This window comes from Ornithodoros turicata, chromosome 4, assembly GCF_037126465.1.
Source record: "Ornithodoros turicata isolate Travis chromosome 4, ASM3712646v1, whole genome shotgun sequence".
NCBI classification, from domain to species: domain Eukaryota; kingdom Metazoa; phylum Arthropoda; class Arachnida; order Ixodida; family Argasidae; genus Ornithodoros; species Ornithodoros turicata.
The window spans coordinates 32,572,942-32,589,712 of NC_088204.1; the positions used below are offsets into that span (position 1 = coordinate 32,572,942).

The 16,771-nt window shown below is 49.6% G+C and overlaps 1 protein-coding gene across 1 annotated transcript in view; it reads left to right on the forward strand.

Annotated features, from left to right (window-relative positions):
* Positions 1–327: 327 nt before the first annotated feature.
* The window catches only part of LOC135392296 (ESX-1 secretion-associated protein EspK-like), a 61,106-nt gene continuing 44,662 nt past the window's right edge, over positions 328–16,771 (forward strand). Inside the window, exons 1-2 of the mRNA XM_064623013.1 lie at positions 328–390; positions 2,831–2,872. Of these exons, the coding sequence (XP_064479083.1) occupies positions 2,839–2,872 (34 nt within the window). The 5' untranslated portion in view covers positions 328–390; positions 2,831–2,838. The remainder of the gene's footprint in view (positions 391–2,830; positions 2,873–16,771) is intronic.

Sequence of the window (16,771 nt, forward strand, 5' to 3'; positions counted from 1 at the left end):
ATGGTTAAAAATTGGGTCTGTGTCGTCTTTTAAGTGTCCTCCTGCGCTGGGGTTTTATTGATTGTGAATCGAAACGGCTTTTAACTTTACCGCCGTATGTTTTACGTGTTTTTTTCGGATAAACCGGGAAGACCAGACACCCTATAGTTACATTGCACATATTCCGTTTCCTGCAAATTTTCTAGATGTTGCAGTCACGTCTGATGCGTAAATATCTCCCGCTTCCTCTGAAGTTCTCTGTAAGAGTGAATTTCTCTAGAGGGCGGACATACATGTCGTATATGGGATGAAAGAGAAGAAGAACGTCACGCGTTCATAATCTTGCATTCCGTGGTTGTAGTACGATTTATTGTGCGACTTCGTTTTGCAGAAATCGATCTGAATATAAGAGTAAGTCAGTCCAAGTCGTTCATTAATGTATTAAGTAAGTGTGGTCTAACGGTTATCTCTGAACACGAAAAGCAAGTGCTATCACACATATATGCCCCGCTTACTTGTTGAAGACGATTTTCTTTGTACTCGTCGACGATTGATTGAAACAGCAAACGACAGCGCTTTGCCTTGTGACGCACTATTTATGCTTAAGTAGATATGTACAGGGTCTTACCCCAGAAAAGTACACACTCGCCGGCATGCCGTGCTCGGCAATTACACGATGCAGGTGGCACATTCTGTTGTCCACATATAAAGCTCTTAAGAACATTCGATCATGGTAAATTTCGAAGTGACTGAGTACGACAACACTAAGGGTGCGAGCCCGATGGTCAAAACAAACACGATGTCGGTGTTGCGAATCGCAATACAGACGCTGCTCCCCAGAGAAAGACTTGTCGCTTTGGCAGGGACGTCTCCGTGTTATGTAGAATTGGAAATAATTTAAAGGAATGGAGAACTGCTCACGGGAGCTATTAAGGTACTTGTGTAATAGGGGTAATATTGTTCTTCTACGCTTCGTAATTAGATTTGCAAGTTCTTGTTCAATACTTCGGCTTCAATAACGGGCGCAGCGTTAATACAAAAACGTACTTCTTTCGGATATGGGCGACTGAAAATACCGCCATCCAGATACCTCCATACATTGTTTCGTCGTTTTTAGAATTGTAACATCCAGTCATACGCCAACGCGGATGTACGCATAACGTCGTCTGCTCTATGTCGGTGTGCAGCCGAGAAGCAGCGAGAAAAAGTGACGAACTTACGCGAGTTGGTTGGATATTGCCTAAAACGTTTGACAAAAAATGTGGGATCGTCCGATATAACTCTGGTGGCCTCGTCATTCATTTCATACGCCTTAATTTCTACAATGTTGTGTTCAATACTTGTTCTACTTGTCAGATGGTCGAGTACAACTCACTTTCTGACTCTGACGGCGACGACGACACCACACAGTGTAGGCGTCCACAAAGCACGCAGGCACCAAAACACGCTTTCTGAGATGAAGCCTCAAATACGCAGGCAAGAAGAAATGCGTGCGCACGTTAAAAAAAAGGGAAAAAAATGAAACAGTGGCGGACCAACCTATATGCTGCGGAACCGAGCCGAGGTTACAGCAGTCGTATTGGTTGGATACTGACCTATCTGATTCATCTACAGAAAGGTTACGCCGTTAACACGTTAAAATCGCTGTTCTATGCCGACACAGTCGGCGAGCTAGTTGGTAGAGTTCAGAGGCTCTCTAAACGGAGCGGCGGAAGGAGTACACCTGGCACCGCGCCGTGGCCAGCTATCGAGCGCAGAAACAGCGAGCAGTTTGACAGAACCACAATCGAGTACGAAACACGGCATCGTCACGTGTGATGATCCCCCTGTCGCAGCAATCTGTTCCCCGCTTGACCAGTGGCGGATCCAAGGGGCGGTTGGGCGATCCCCCCCCAAAAAAAAAAACATCAGTTTATACATTGAAATCCCCTCTCCACCACTACGCGCTCCGACAAGGAAACCGCCCCCCCCCCAAAAAAAAAACAAAAAAAAAACGAGGGTCTAGATCCGCCCCTGGCTGCGAGAACGTTTTGCATCCCCTGCATGCCGAGGAAATTAAAAGGGCAGCGCTTCGACTTGAGCGTCAAAAAATGACCACCGGATCGTTTATTTCCTGTCTCATGTTTGGTTCTGAGAACGGTAATGTTACCAGTGACCCGGAGGGAGTTCTCATTGGGTCAATTTCCTATCTTTGATCATTAAAAAGTTGATTAACGAAAGTTAACCAATTCACATGCGCAGAAGCTTGCCTTGCCCTCTTAAGGTAGGCCTTTGGGCGTAGAGTACATTGCCATTAGTGGCAAAAACCGATTTTTCTATTTCTTTAAATTAATCCTATAGTTACGATGGACACCCTGTATATGTTATGTTTATAGTTATCCATTTCGTGCAAAATCATTTCCTTAAAGAAAGCTATAAACCATTCTACGGAACTACTTTATTTGATATTGTTCGTATTTCATTTGTTAACCTCCTGGGTGGGTCCAATGTCATGTAGCATTCCACTTGTGCTGTAATTCTTTTTCGACTTCCAGTTCGCTATCGTTGAAACTTTTTTTGTATTCTATGATACTTTTGATCGCCTCCAAAACTGCATTGAGTTCTCCATCCTGGAGATGATGGGCGGGACACAATACGGTAGAACGACCGTTACCATACCCTCGACGTTTCAGATAGAATCGCATACACAGGGGTAGGTGGAGGAGATCCATGACAAAGAAGCATGAGCTAGAGTACGACAACAACGTGTTGTGTTCCGTTACATCCTGTTGTTGCGCAGAAGCTCGGGCTTCGTCGTCCCGAAACTCCATGTTTCCCCTGGCAAAACTAATTCCCTAAATTTTCTGTTTAGCAGTCCAGATGGCAGCTGTGTCCCAGTCCACCACGGCATTGCGTAAGTAGCCCTTCATGTGGACAGTGTATAATGGCTTCTGCATGTACTAGGCCTCCCCGGCTCCCATAGGCACAATGGTAACGCGCTCCGTAGCTAGGAGGGCTACAAAAGTGGAAAGCCAATGTACCAGGTGATGCGCCCGCTGTTCTCAACAGATGGCGCTGAAAAACATGGGATATCACAGGCTAGGTGGCGCGAGATACCGCTCATCCCAGAGGGAAAAGCCACAACATCCATCCCTCCATCCTATCCAATATCGGACGCAGTATCCAACACAAACCCAATCTATCTCCCCTTCCCCTCCCCAGTTCCTGCCATGGTGCGTGCCGTCATTTCCTGATTTCGTCTTCCCTGCACTCTCAAAATGTAAGAGATGCGAGACACGTTTGTTGATTAACCAACATTTTTATTACAAACGTACATGTCAGATACAACAACATAAGCACAAACACAGACGCTTGCACGGAAGTATTTGCTTATTTTCTCATGTACAGGAACACATAGCAAAGAATGTCACATATGTACATTCAGAGTCAAAAACTGGCATATATAATGCAAGGTACTGCGGCGTCAAATAAACGACAGCGACAGAGCTGTTAGGGATGTTCCATAGTAGTTCCTCCATACGTGTTTTTCTTTTTCTCCTTTTTCTCTTTTTGCTGATGACAATACCCAGATGCCATATGATGACATACCTGCTTGATGACAATACACAGACAGAGCTGTATATTTCAGCTCGCCTGCCGCGAATCGGCGTCTCCTGTGGGGTCCTCATCGCTCCAGCTTTGCGTGCCTCGACCGTACTTGTGCAACGCGACGTGCCTGAAACTCCCCAGAAGACATACACTTCCTAAGACAGCCCATAGTTCCCCTATTCTCCTCTGCTCCTGTTATGGGCTTCGAACAACCGCATAGGCGGCGCCCCCTGCGGGATGTTTTGTCGTTAGCGGTAGGACGCTAACTGAGGAAGTCAGTGTGTGGTGCACGAGTGCGTGGCATGGAAAGTCGTATCGGAGTGACATCCATCGATATCATCGATATCTATATAATCAAAGACATCCAAACTGTCGGAATTGAAAACCTAACTGAAAACTGCAAACACTGAAAACATAACTTAAAAGGGAAAAAAAGCGCGAAAGACGTATTCAGCATGCAAGAAGTTTATCAAGCATAGATCAAATCTACCCGTGACGGTCTTCTTTTTATTTGCCTCCTCTAAAATACCGTCCGCCGCCGCACAGGGTTAGAATGCTGCTCCTATACTCTCACTTCCGACAGTTTGGATGTTTGGGGTTATGCAAAATTCTACAGATATCTGGCAACTGTGGTCTTTGGCGGCCATGTTGGTTATGTTAGGTTGTCGGTGTAACATACATCTGTAGCAGCCCGCATCGCCATCGTTAAGCCGCGGCCTGCACGCTGCACGTTTTTCCACTTTCGTTTTTGGTGGCAACCGCCACTGGAATAAACCCTCAGTTCTTTCCCGCAAATTGTGGTGTGAACACCTTGTTTACTTCGCTCCACAATTTCTGGTGAAAACTGTGCGGCGGAGGTCGGGTGGCACGTAAGGACGAGGTGGAGTGGTGCTGGTGTCACAGGAGAGTAGAAGGTCTGTGCCGGGAACGGGAAAGTCGTCAAGACGCAGAGATGTTGTCGAGCTACGCAGGGCCTCAAGCTCGGGGTCATTGTGCTGGGCGCGGGCTAGAGCTTCTGACGATAGCGTCTGGACGGTGGCTACGCGACTCAGGGCGTCTGCTGGACCATTTTCCGATCCGGAGACGTGCTCAATGCGATAGGTAAATTCGGCTAGAAAAGCGAGGTGGCGCGTCTCACGGGGAGAACAGCGGCTGCTGGCCGATCGCAGGGCGTATGTCAACGGCTTATGATCAGTTAGAATGGTGAAATCCCGGCCTTCCAGGAAGTACCGGAAGTGCTTGACTGCGAGGTAAGCGGCTAAGAGCTCCCTGCCGAAAGTGCTATACCGCGTCTCCGCGGGCTTCAGGGCCTTTGAGAAGAAAGCAAGAGGTCGCCAGCCTGTTCCAACGTGCTGCTGCAGCACGGCGCCGACAGCTGTTGCGGAGGCGTCGACCATAAGTGCGGTGGCTGCATCGGGCGTGGGATGGGCCAGAAGGGTTACCGATGACAGCAGCGACTTGATGGACGTGAAGGCGTCAGAAGCAGCGTCGGTCCAAGAGAGCGGAAAGAACACCGCTGCTATGAACCCTGCTGGCGACCAGCAACACCCTCCGCCTGGCGCAACCGCCCCCGCTGCTGCTGCGATGCCTCCCATGTCCCACGTCGCTGTTCGATTGCCGCCATTTTGGCATCGAGGACCCCACATCTGGTTCCAGCAGGTCGAAGCCCAGTTCCTGCTCGCTGGAATTACTTCCCAACTCACCAAGTACCGGCACATCGTCTCTTCCCTACCACCAGAGATAGCCATGGACGTTGCCGACTTAATAGCAAGCCCTCCACCTCAGGCGCCCTACGACCAGTTGTGCACTGCTGTTCTCCAGCGGACTATGATGTCAGAGCGGAAGCGCCTGCAGCAGCTCTTGAATGCCGAAGAACTCGGTGACCGACGACCTTCGCAGCTACTTCGCGCCATGCAGGCTCTCCTGGCGGATCGCTCAGCCTCTTTCGACGAAGCACTGCTTCGCGAGCTATTTTTGCAACGGCTACCCCCAACCGTACAGATGGTTCTCACTACAGCCGCCAGCTTGCCACTTTGTGACTTGGCCGGCCTTGCCGACAAGGTCATGGAGGTCGCTTCCCCTGCAGCAAGCATAAGCGCCATCGGCCATAACCACCCTACTTCCTCTTCAGGCCTTCTGCAGCAGGGCACGGTGCCGCCGCTTTCACCTGCCGCCTTTGCGAGTACGAGCGACATGGCTGCCGTGAGAGCGGATATCCAACGCCTCTCCGAGACTGTCGCTGCCCTGCGCTACCCCGATAGCCGTCGCCGGTCTCCCAGAAGATCCAGCCGCTCCCGTCGTTTCCGCCACTCTCCGCGAAGACAAGACGGCCGAAGCCAGTCTCCGTTCGACGACTCCAACCCACCACCTTGTTGGTACCATGAGCGCTTCGGCGACGCCGCTCAGCGATGTACGCGCCCTTGCGGCTGGCCGGGAAACTCACCCGGGAACCGTTGATGGCGGCCGGCGTTTCCCCTCCTCAAGCTGCAAGTCGCCTATTCTTCGTTGTCGACCGTTCCACCAAAACTAGATTCCTTGTCGACACCGGAGCGCTGTTAGCGTCTTGCCCGCATCCCTTAATGAGCGGCGTCGTGAGCCGCTGTTAACTTGATGGCCGTTAATAACACTACCATACCTGTCTACAAAGAACAGCTCCTCAACGTTAACCTCGGTTTACGAAGAGTCTTCCCCTGGGTGTTTCTCGTCGCTAGCGTCTCACAGCCGATACTCGGCGCGGATTTTCTTCATCACTTCGGCCTTTCTGTGAACGTTTCCCGCCGCCTTCTCGTCGATGACAACACCCACCTTCATGTCCACGCCATATCTGCCGCACAACCTTGTCGCGACCTCTGCGGAACATCCCTTCCAGCCGTTCCTGCTCCCTATGCTGCACTTCTCCGCGAGTACCGATCGCTCACGCAGTCTCCGGACTGGAGGAAGCCCGTGAGCCACGAGGTTGTGCACCACATAGTGACGAACGGCCCACCACTGTTCTCTCGACCACGCCCCTTGGCACCTGAGAAAATGAAAAATGCCAGGGCCGAGTTTCAGCACATGCTGGAGATCGGCATCGCTCGCCCTTCTTCCGCCAACTGGTCCTCGGCTCTCCATATGGTCCCCAAAAAGACCGGGGACTGGAGGCCTTGTGGTGACTATCGCGCCCTAAACCTAGTTACCATTCCTGACCGCTATCCCCTCCCGCGTCTTCAAGACTTCACCGGCAACCTCCACGGCATGAGAACCTTTTCGAAAACTGACCTTACGAGGGCCTACCATCAGATACCCGTCGCCGCCGAAGACGTGCCGAAAACGGCCATTACCACCCCGTTCGGCCTTTTCGAATTCGTCCGCATGCCGTTCGGCCTTCGGAACGCCGCCCAAACATTTCAAAGGTTCATAGACACCGTTACCAGAGGCCTGCCGTTCGTCTTCGCGTACATAGACGATATCCTTGTCGCCAGTCGAGACCCTGCCGAGCACATCGAACACCTCCGGCTCCTTTTCTCACGGCTTGCTGCACACGGGATCATCGTCAACGTTGCGAAGTGCGAGTTCGGAGTACCATCTCTCGAGTTCCTCGGTCACACTGTCTCTGCCGAGGGCATATCTCCGCTTCCGCAGAAGATCGCCGCCATCATCGATTTTCCTCAACCTCAGTCCGTGCGCCAGCTCCGGCGTTTCTTAGGACTCGTCAACTTTTATCGGCGATTCGTCCCACACTGTGCCCACACGCTGCGCCCCCTCGAAGAAATGCTGTCCCAAGACCACGTTTCCCGCGGTCGCAAGAGCCTCAAGCGGAAGTCCCGGGACACTTCCTTTCCGCTCTCTTGGACCGACGCTGCTTCTGACGCCTTCACGTCCATCAAGTCGCTGCTGTCATCGGTAACCCTTCTGGCCCATCCCACGCCCGATGCAGCCACCGCACTTATGGTCGACGCCTCCGCAACAGCTGTCGGCGCCGTGCTGCAGCAGCACGTCGGAACAGGCTGGCGACCTCTTGCTTTCTTCTCAAAGGCCCTGAAGGCCGCGGAGACGCGGTATAGCACTTTCGGCAGGGAGCTCTTAGCCGCTTACCTCGCAGTCAAGCACTTCCGGTAGTTCCTGGAAGGCCGGGATTTCACCATTCTAACTGATCATAAGCCATTGACATACGCCCTGCGATCGGCCAGCAGCCGCTATTCTCCTCGTGAGACGCGCCACCTCGCTTTTCTAGCCGAATTTACCTCTCGCATTGAGCACGTCTCCGGATCGGAAAATGGTCCAGCAGACGCCCTGAGTCGCGTAGCCACCGTCCAGACGCTATCGTCAGAAGCTCTAGCCCGCGCCCAGCACAATGACCCCGAGCTTGAGGCCCTGCGTAGCTCGACAACATCTCTGCGTCTTGACGACTTTCCCGTTCCCGGCACAGACCTTCTACTCTCCTGTGACACCAGCACCACTCCACCTCGTCCTTACGTGCCACCCGACCTCCGCCGCGCAGTTTTCGACTCACTACATGGCCTATCGCACCCAGGAGCGCGCCCAACACATCGACTGATTGCTACCCGCTATGTATGGCCGAAGATGCGCGCAGATATCCGATCTTGGGTAGCCGCCTGTTCCGCGTGTCAAAGGTCAAAGATCACGCGGCACACGTCTGCACCACTGGGACGTTTCCTGCCCCCGGACTCCCGCTTCGAACATGTCCACATTGATATAGTCGGACCCCTCCCCATATCTGCTGGACATCGATACCTCCTAACTGCCGTCGATCGTTTTACCAGATGGCCAGAAGCGGCCCCCATGTCCGACGCCACCGCCGCCACTGTCGCCTCGACCTTCCTTTCGACCTGGGTTGCCCGTTTCGGAGCCCCAGCTGTCGTCACCACGGACCGTGGCGCCCAGTTCGAAGCGAGGCTTTTTGCCGCTTTCCTCCAACTCCTGGGCACGCGACGGATTCGCACCACATCCTACCATGCGGCCTCTAACGGTATGGTAGAACGCCTGCATCGCCAGTTAAAGGGTGCCATCATGGCCCACGAGGACACCGCCCACTGGTCATCTGTCTTGCCCGTCGTCCTCCTCGGCATCCGCGTATCCGTCAAGGCCGACCTCGGCTGCAGCGCGGCCGAACTGGTGTACGGCACTACCCTCAGGCTCCCGGCTGACTTCTTTGACGTAACAGAGGTCTCCACTCCCCCCGGAACTTACATCGACACGCTTCGTCGCGCTTTCGCAAACGTCCGTCCTGCCTCACCTCGTGTTCCCTCGCCGAGATCCTCCTTTGTCCCCCAGCAGCTGTCTTCTGCCTCGCATGTCTTCATGCGCCGTGACAGGATCCGCCGCCCGCTTGAGCAACCTTACACCGGCCCTCACCCCGTTCTCCGGCGTTCTCCGGCGTTTTTTACCATCTCGGTTGATGGCAAAACAGAAACCGTGAGCCTGGACAGACTCAAGCCAGCCTTTGTGGAGCCACCCGAGCCCCCAGTAGCCCTCCCGCCTCCCTTCCCCACTCAGCCTTCTCTGAGCCCCACCAGACATGTCACTTGGGCTGACCGCTCCTCTCGGAGTCTGGGGGGGAGGCAGTGTAGCAGCCCGCATCGCCATCGTTAAGCCGCGGCCTGCACGCTGCACGTTTTTCCACTTTCGTTTTTGGTGGCAACCGCCACTGGAATAAACCCTCAGTTCTTTCCCGCAAATTGTGGTGTGAACACCTTGTTTACTTCGCTCCACACATCCGAGCCGCATTTAAGGGGGACATTTTCCCGCATTACACCATGACACGTTGAGAAATGATTTGAAGGTGTTGTTGATTTTTTTCTTTTTGATTGGGTGTTAGCGCCGCGAAGCAACTGTGGCTATGAGCGGCGTACAGATGTGGACAGACGGAGAGAGGACAGCATGGAGGAGTTGGGGACAAGGGGATTAGTATGAGTCCTGTGCCGACTTCAGGGGAAACTGTGCCGACATTGGTCTGGAAGGTCTTCGGAAAACCCAGGGAATACCTCAGACAGCACAGCCGGCGGTAGGATTCGAACCCACCACCTCCCAGTCTTCAGCACGACATTTTTTACCAACAACGGGTGTTGCTGATGTATAACACGTTTGGAACTTATTGTGCGTCGACTGCGCCCTCCTCTCGAAGTGTACACTATCCGTAACAATCCCTTCATCAGTGTAGCGGTGCCTTCAAAGTATATATACGGAATCGTATTGTAGCTGAGGAGAAGAATGACACGTTTACATAAGGAAAAACTAGACTGAGCATGCACGAGGGGTTGTGCCACAAACGAAATTAAACGGGCACGGTGCATGTGCTTCGCACTGCTGTTGGAGACCACGCGGTGTTCATTGCTATGGTCGTTGCTCGATATTGGGTGAACAACTATGATCTACTGTTCGCTGTACAGCTAGCCGACCCGAATTTCGCTCCTATTTAGTAAAAAAATTACTCGGCACCCGTCTTTTATTAAGCAATCCTAACACCATCTTTCTACTAAAGATGAGAGAGAAAGCCAATTGGGTCAACCTGTGTTGCTTCACCTTCATAAAAATACTTCAAGTATACCTCATCGATAGCTCCTGAAGAACGGATATCTGCTATTGACAGTACGTTCGTGACTACATTTGTAACCTTTTATCAGCCTTGGTCAGTAATTATTTTGCAGCCCTGGTGTTATCTGGGGTTATGGAGGTACTAGTACTCTTATTTTTTATTATTACAAATACTGTTGGCACCTGCGACTGGAAATGCTGCTGCCATGTTGTGATGAAATTACAAGCAGATTAAGTACTTTCAAGTGCACCACGTCAAATATCTGCCACAATACAACTAGTATAACATTTCACCGAAGAGAACGGAGTGAGTGATGTGTGTAATGCAGATACAAAAACCCATGCGTATCCAAAAGGTATGGGAAGGGACAACTCACATCATCTTCCATTGCATATGCGGCAGGGACCTGAACAGCTGTGCATTCCACACTTGGCTCTGGGTGGCTTGTCCCTTGTATCGTCTCCTGAGTGGGCTGTTCTTCATATTGACAGATGGCGCAGCAGAAATATTTCATTTTTTTTAGTTGTTCCAACCAAATTATACACAAACAATAAATACTGAGACTAAACTGAGTTCTAAAACTACTCTCAGGACCTTAGCAAAAGAATTCAAATCTTGAACGTCTAATTCCTTGAGCAGCAGAACAAGAAACTTTACATAATGCATGTATTACTTGACATTTCTTGTTCTGCTGCTCGATTAATGTTAGTATAGCGCATGTCACATGATACTTTTCAATAAGCGAGTTAATTATTTTATTTTATTTTTCAGAAACACAAGGCAGATTTAAATTAGAGGGTGTCATATTCCTGCTGCGGCAACGAGTCACAAAAATTCAGATTGTATGGTGAACAAATGCGAAAGCGTCATATAGTTTACTTCCGCAGGTTGGAATGGTTAAAAGATTTTCAGATCATGACCGTATCTGAACAACGTGACGTCGTACGTTTGCTCTTAATTTATACGCCGGCACAATTATATATGAATTTAACAAAGCACCGCACAAAATTGTTACTGACTTACCTGAGAAGACCAAGGGAATATTTGGTGAACAGCACCCGCTCGGAGACGCACACGGTTCAACGATCTGTCCAAATCCTGAGCACAAAAGTGCTTCGAACACAGCTTGCTTGTTCTCGGCTTCGGTGCCCAGGCAGTCCTTCGAATTGCGCAGACCCACGCATCTCTTTGGGAGTTATCTGACGGAAAGCTGGGTGGAATAAATAGACAACATGGTGCTTAGCTACGTTTCTAGATGCGACGACAAGGCAGACGAATACACGCACTCCCGAAATTCAGCAGTCTTTGAAACCCTTACTCATGAAATGTAATTCCGGCCTCCGCACTGCTCCTCGACGAACGGTGTGGCATCCTGGACAAGAACAGGTCACCATAATCAAAAACCCGAAAGTCTTAATGCTTCATGCAGCCGCGAACTTCCTGAACTTCCAAGCCTCCGCGCAGACCGCCATAAAACCGAAACAGGTGGGGATCACGTGACCGTGCAACTAGATGGGCGTGGGATTGCCAAGAGCGACCGCTAGAGGGGTCCCACGGCCCTCCGTGCGTATAGCCATCCGCCGGAAGCTGCTGTTTACGCAATGATCCTTGGAAAATGGCGGGTGCCCAAACCACGTGATCCCCAGGAGCCACTCACAGCGTCTCCGCTGGCCAGCGCGGGAAAAAAGCTGGGGCCCAGTGCGCATGCGCAGACCGACCTCCTTTTCCAACCTCCTTCCCCTTCTCTCCTCGGGTTTTTCGTCTCTCCTCTCGTCCCCCCAGCCTCGCCCGTTTGTCTTCCGTGCTTGTTGTCTTGCTGTATAGCAACGATCATGCTATCCCAAAGCAGACAATCAAAAAGCGATGGTGTATGACAAATCAACTTTATTTGTCCTCGGGAACTGCCTCGAAAAAGCTACAGTACATATCTTTTTAGGTCTTGTGACAGGCTTCACTGGAACTTTAGGTGCTTCGACATCGAAGGGCAGTTCAAAAGCCAATGCTGAGCTATGTGCGTCGTTGTTGCCGATGGCTGCGGGAGAACTAAAACAAAACAAAAAATATATTGATGATCCGTAACTCTGCACGAAAATCACTGCTATGAGAGGCAATCGATCTTGATTTCGTATTTGAACACCAAGGCATTTGTCACGAATGTTCGTAGAATGTTCGAGATGTCAAGAATGTTCGTTCACAGTGAATGAACTGCTGCGACGCGCATGAGGGGCAACTAGCATAACCACACATAATTTGATTATCGGCATATCAGAAACAGTGGCGTAGCTAGACCTCCAACATAGGGTGGGGGGGCTCGATACGAAAACTCCCGCCCTCCACTGATCCTGAGTGCGACAACACACACATACTTGTCCACACCGCAGAATGCGGTTGAAAAAACAAACAAACAAAAGAACGAAAATAATTTATTTGGACGTTCACAGTACGATTACATATATAGGCTGTCATGTCCAATGAGGTGGTGTCACGAGATTGTAAGTACTTTGAAAAGCTCATACTTTGAAAACCATTCACGAGTGCTGCTTAGATAGCCGTCATGAACTGCAAGAACTTTCGCGATCGTCACACTGGTCCCCCCCCCCCCCATATATTATTTTCTTCTCGGAATTGCACAATTTGCGTGGGTCGGTCGTGGCAGGTAGGGGGGGGGGGGCTCGAGGCCCCCCTAGCCCCCCCGTGGCTACGCCACTGATCAGAAACGTACAAGTTACGGCAATGCACTGCACAATGAAACGCCGCTAACGTACCGAGTGACTCGTAAATGTTGTACGTAATACACTTAACGTGATAAACCTGCATTACTTCCTTCAGTCACAAAAAAGTAATCAAACTTGTCTTACCGTTCACCTGCAGTACGTCGGTAAGAGTGCAGACTTCCTCTCTGACGATTTCTGCGTCCTTTAGAGGTGCAGGGATTCCACGTTATGTTCGTCTTCCCGCTGTTGTGATGATGAGGTGGATGTGCCATTCCGTTCTCACATTAGCAGTTCGCCACAATCTAAATCTAAAGCATTCAAAACCCTCAAACTACCCCCTAGCGTCTCCGTGCACAACGGTTGCAGTCCGAGAGAACACGCGTGGCCGGACAGACGCGATGTCTCCTCTGTCGTTTTTCCATGGGCGCGAAGCTGTAGTAGAAATCTATTGTAGCTGAAAACTCACGTGACCTCCGGAGCTGGACCAATGACTGAGGACTAGTAACCCTATTTTTTTCTTTTTTTATTATGTCGCGAATGACGTGTCATCCGTTTCTCTCTCACTACTTTCCTCTTCTCTGCTCTGCTTTCCGTCTTCTTTTGTTGTTCCTTCTTTTCTTCCATTCACTGTTTTTTTTTTGTTCGCGTTTGTCCGAATGCAGTGAGAGTTACAGGAATACGACGGAGCCTTGGTTGTTTTTGTAACATGAAGTATTTTATTGTGCGACATACGGTTATGCAAGCAAGACGTGCACAGGATGGCATTAATATTGCTCCAGAATTTGCTTGAAGAAGCCTGATGATGTCGGACTGCCTCTGGCAAGGACTGCTACTGGGAACTGGAGCTCAGTGGCTGCAAGATGAAAAAAAAAATTGGTATCAGATGTACAGTTATGCATGTGAAAGTTGCAATGTAAATAGAAAGAATAAAGGTGCTATTGAATGCGAAAAATAAGAACGGTGGTAGGGTTGTGAGAAGCTCGCAGCCATGGGGTGTGATGATCGACCTTAGTACAAAAAATACCATTTATTGCGCTACTTCACAATAATATATTCAGACCGATTAGCCTGACAATCATGGCGTTGGCGCTACGTACAGAACACTACTAAGTCAACGCGTCGGACGAAACTTGGCGAGCGAAATCACCAAGAATCAGACTTACAGTAGCGTCATACCTTTATACAGTACGACGTGAACGGTATTTAATCATAACATTTAGGTGATATTGTTTCACGACAAGAAATGTGGTTTACCATTGTATCTGCGAAGCCACGCTGTCTGTCTCGGTCACCGCGTATTTCGGTAACCGGGTATACGCACGAGCGACTTTTCGAGGCGAGATCTCCGCGGAAAAGCGAGGGTGACAGAAGTTACGTAAGAGCAAACGGAGTGCACGTGACTTGACGTCATGGCTTCTTGTGCAATCCTTCACGCCGGAGGGCCCCGCAGAGATTCTCTCGGCTCCCCACAGAATCTCTTCCGATCACTGCGGAGAAAACATGGAGGCTGCCCAGGAGCTGTTCAGTAGTGATCGTTCTGTTTACGACCTGTTTAGCGCTGTTTAGATGAACTTGTGTCTTTGGAAGGTTGACTCACCAGACTACAAGGACGTACGACTGAAGACAGCTTCCTGGGAAAGCATAGCGACGGATCTGCAGCGAAAGCACGGCGGCAAAGTTACAGGAGATAAGTATTCGTATATTTGATTTCTCGAAAACGTATATGCGCTGTACAGTTTTTGTCGGTGTCATAAAATTGTCTTTCAAAGTATGTTTGCTATCGCTGCTGCTGAAGCAAACAACCCTAAAAACGGAGTCGTGGCTGACGGTGTACTTTTAAGCAAATCGCGTTGTCGGTGTAGTACCATTTTATCATGTGTAATGTTAGCGTCGGCAGCTCGCCTGCAAGGCGACATTATCAAGCGATATGTTTTTCTTACACGACGTAAGGAGATATTTTGCTGTAAAGCGAAAGCAGTATAGCGATGAACGAAAGAAGAAAATGGCTACGAAAAGCGGACAGGCAGGAGTAACGTACATCGGCAAGTGGAAATATTTCGAAGCACTGTCTTTGCTGGATAACCGCTGCCCGGATGTTCATCACAGTGTTCTTGGTCTGCAGCAGGTAACGAGAGTAGGCTGAGTCAACTGTAACTTGCTTCTGTCACGGTTGCTGCTGTTTGAAACATTTATGAACTATTCAGTTGAGTGAGAAGTACACTCTGTTTTTCGAGACCAAAATGGTGATATTTCTCTCATACAAGCTTTGTCACTCCTATTTTCCGCAGCCACACGCTGTTGGTCAGACTGAGAGCACAGAGAATGAGTGTCCCACTAGGGAGGACTGGCAGGCATTGGTTGATCTTTTTCCCGTGGAAAGTGAGGCCATGTCGACAGGAGACCGTACACTGGAGGAGCCCGAAATGGTGCCATCATCCTCCCAGCCTGCACCACCTGTTCCACGGAAGCAGAAGAAAACTGCAAGAAGCACTGCTGAACAAAATGAAAGAACAGGTGCCCTTTCCCGAATTGCAGATGTACTTGCACAGCAGCCATATGAGTGTGCGACATTTGGAAAGCTGATGGAGTGCCGTATGCGAAAGATTCCCAGCAAGCTACACAGTTGGTTTGAGGTGCAGGTTCTAAGTTTTGTAAATGAATTAGAAGAAGAATTGGACAGAAACAATGCATAGTCATCCACATAGCATAAACCTATTCTAATCTGAACAAATCCTCTATGGTTGCACGCAGTAAGACATAATGCAGATAAAACATTGCCCCAATCCACAATATCATATTACGCTGTATCGACTCCTTTCACAACATGCTTCAGAACTAAACCGGTTACGTAGTAATGGCGGAGGCAATTAAATGTGAGACAATTGATGTTCTGAGGCTGGAACACATAGAAAGGTCAAATATATACAAGCCTCTTTCAGCAATTAAATATAGAGGGACAAATAGCACACATGCCTCATAACGCCCAACAGCATGAAACAATTGAATAAAGGCAGCTGGGACTGTAACCCATACCCCCTGATTTGTGGTCAGAGATGCTACAAGATACACCACATTTGCTACCGTCCCTTTCAAAGTACCAAGCCATGCAAGGAAAGATGGTGACATGCACTCACCCAACAACACATTCTCTCTTACACTGCTGCCAGCCGCTCTCACATTCACACAGATGAAGACATACGTGGCTGACGGAATCTTTCTCAAGTAATGTAGTAGAGATGAGGCAATTCGGAAAATATTTGCACATTTCCCACATACGTTCCAGAGAGCAGCTTTGAAATAAATCGTAACTTAGCTACTCAGCATTTCAGCTCAGGAACTGCAGTTACAACTCAGACTACTTATGTCGTATGGGCAAAAGGGCAATGCTCTATCTGCATAGTTGTCTTTTGGTTTTGTTTGTGTGGCATGTTGCCGCCAATGAAGTTAACCAGTGTTAGCCCACATAAATGTAAAAGGTTTGTTTCTAATAAAAAGTAAACTGCACCTTTGACTGTTGTCTGATTACTTGACCCTGAAATAAGCACTATCTTTTAAATTGCAAACACGAAGACTGTAATGTCTGAGTAAAATGTTTCGGCATGAGAGTTAATGTAGCTAGTGGCTTAAGTCTTAAATCAACAATACATCGAAGTGTTTAAAAAGCGGCTAATAACAATTAAAAAAAAATATTTGTGTACTCGGGTACAATTATAACAATCCAACTTTTACGATGGCGTACATTCGAATATTCATTTACGCTTTACTCAACATTTGCACTATCACGATGAATGGCTCCTTCTGCTGAGAAGTAGTCCTTTAGCATGTCACGAACAGCAGTAGCCCTTGCACTGTGCCGCACACGAGTTGCCTGCATCGAAGTGAAGTGTCGCTGTCCCTGTGGTCCTGTTGCTAGTGAAGCATCAACGTACCGTGTTGCAGGTGATTCGTGCTTCAT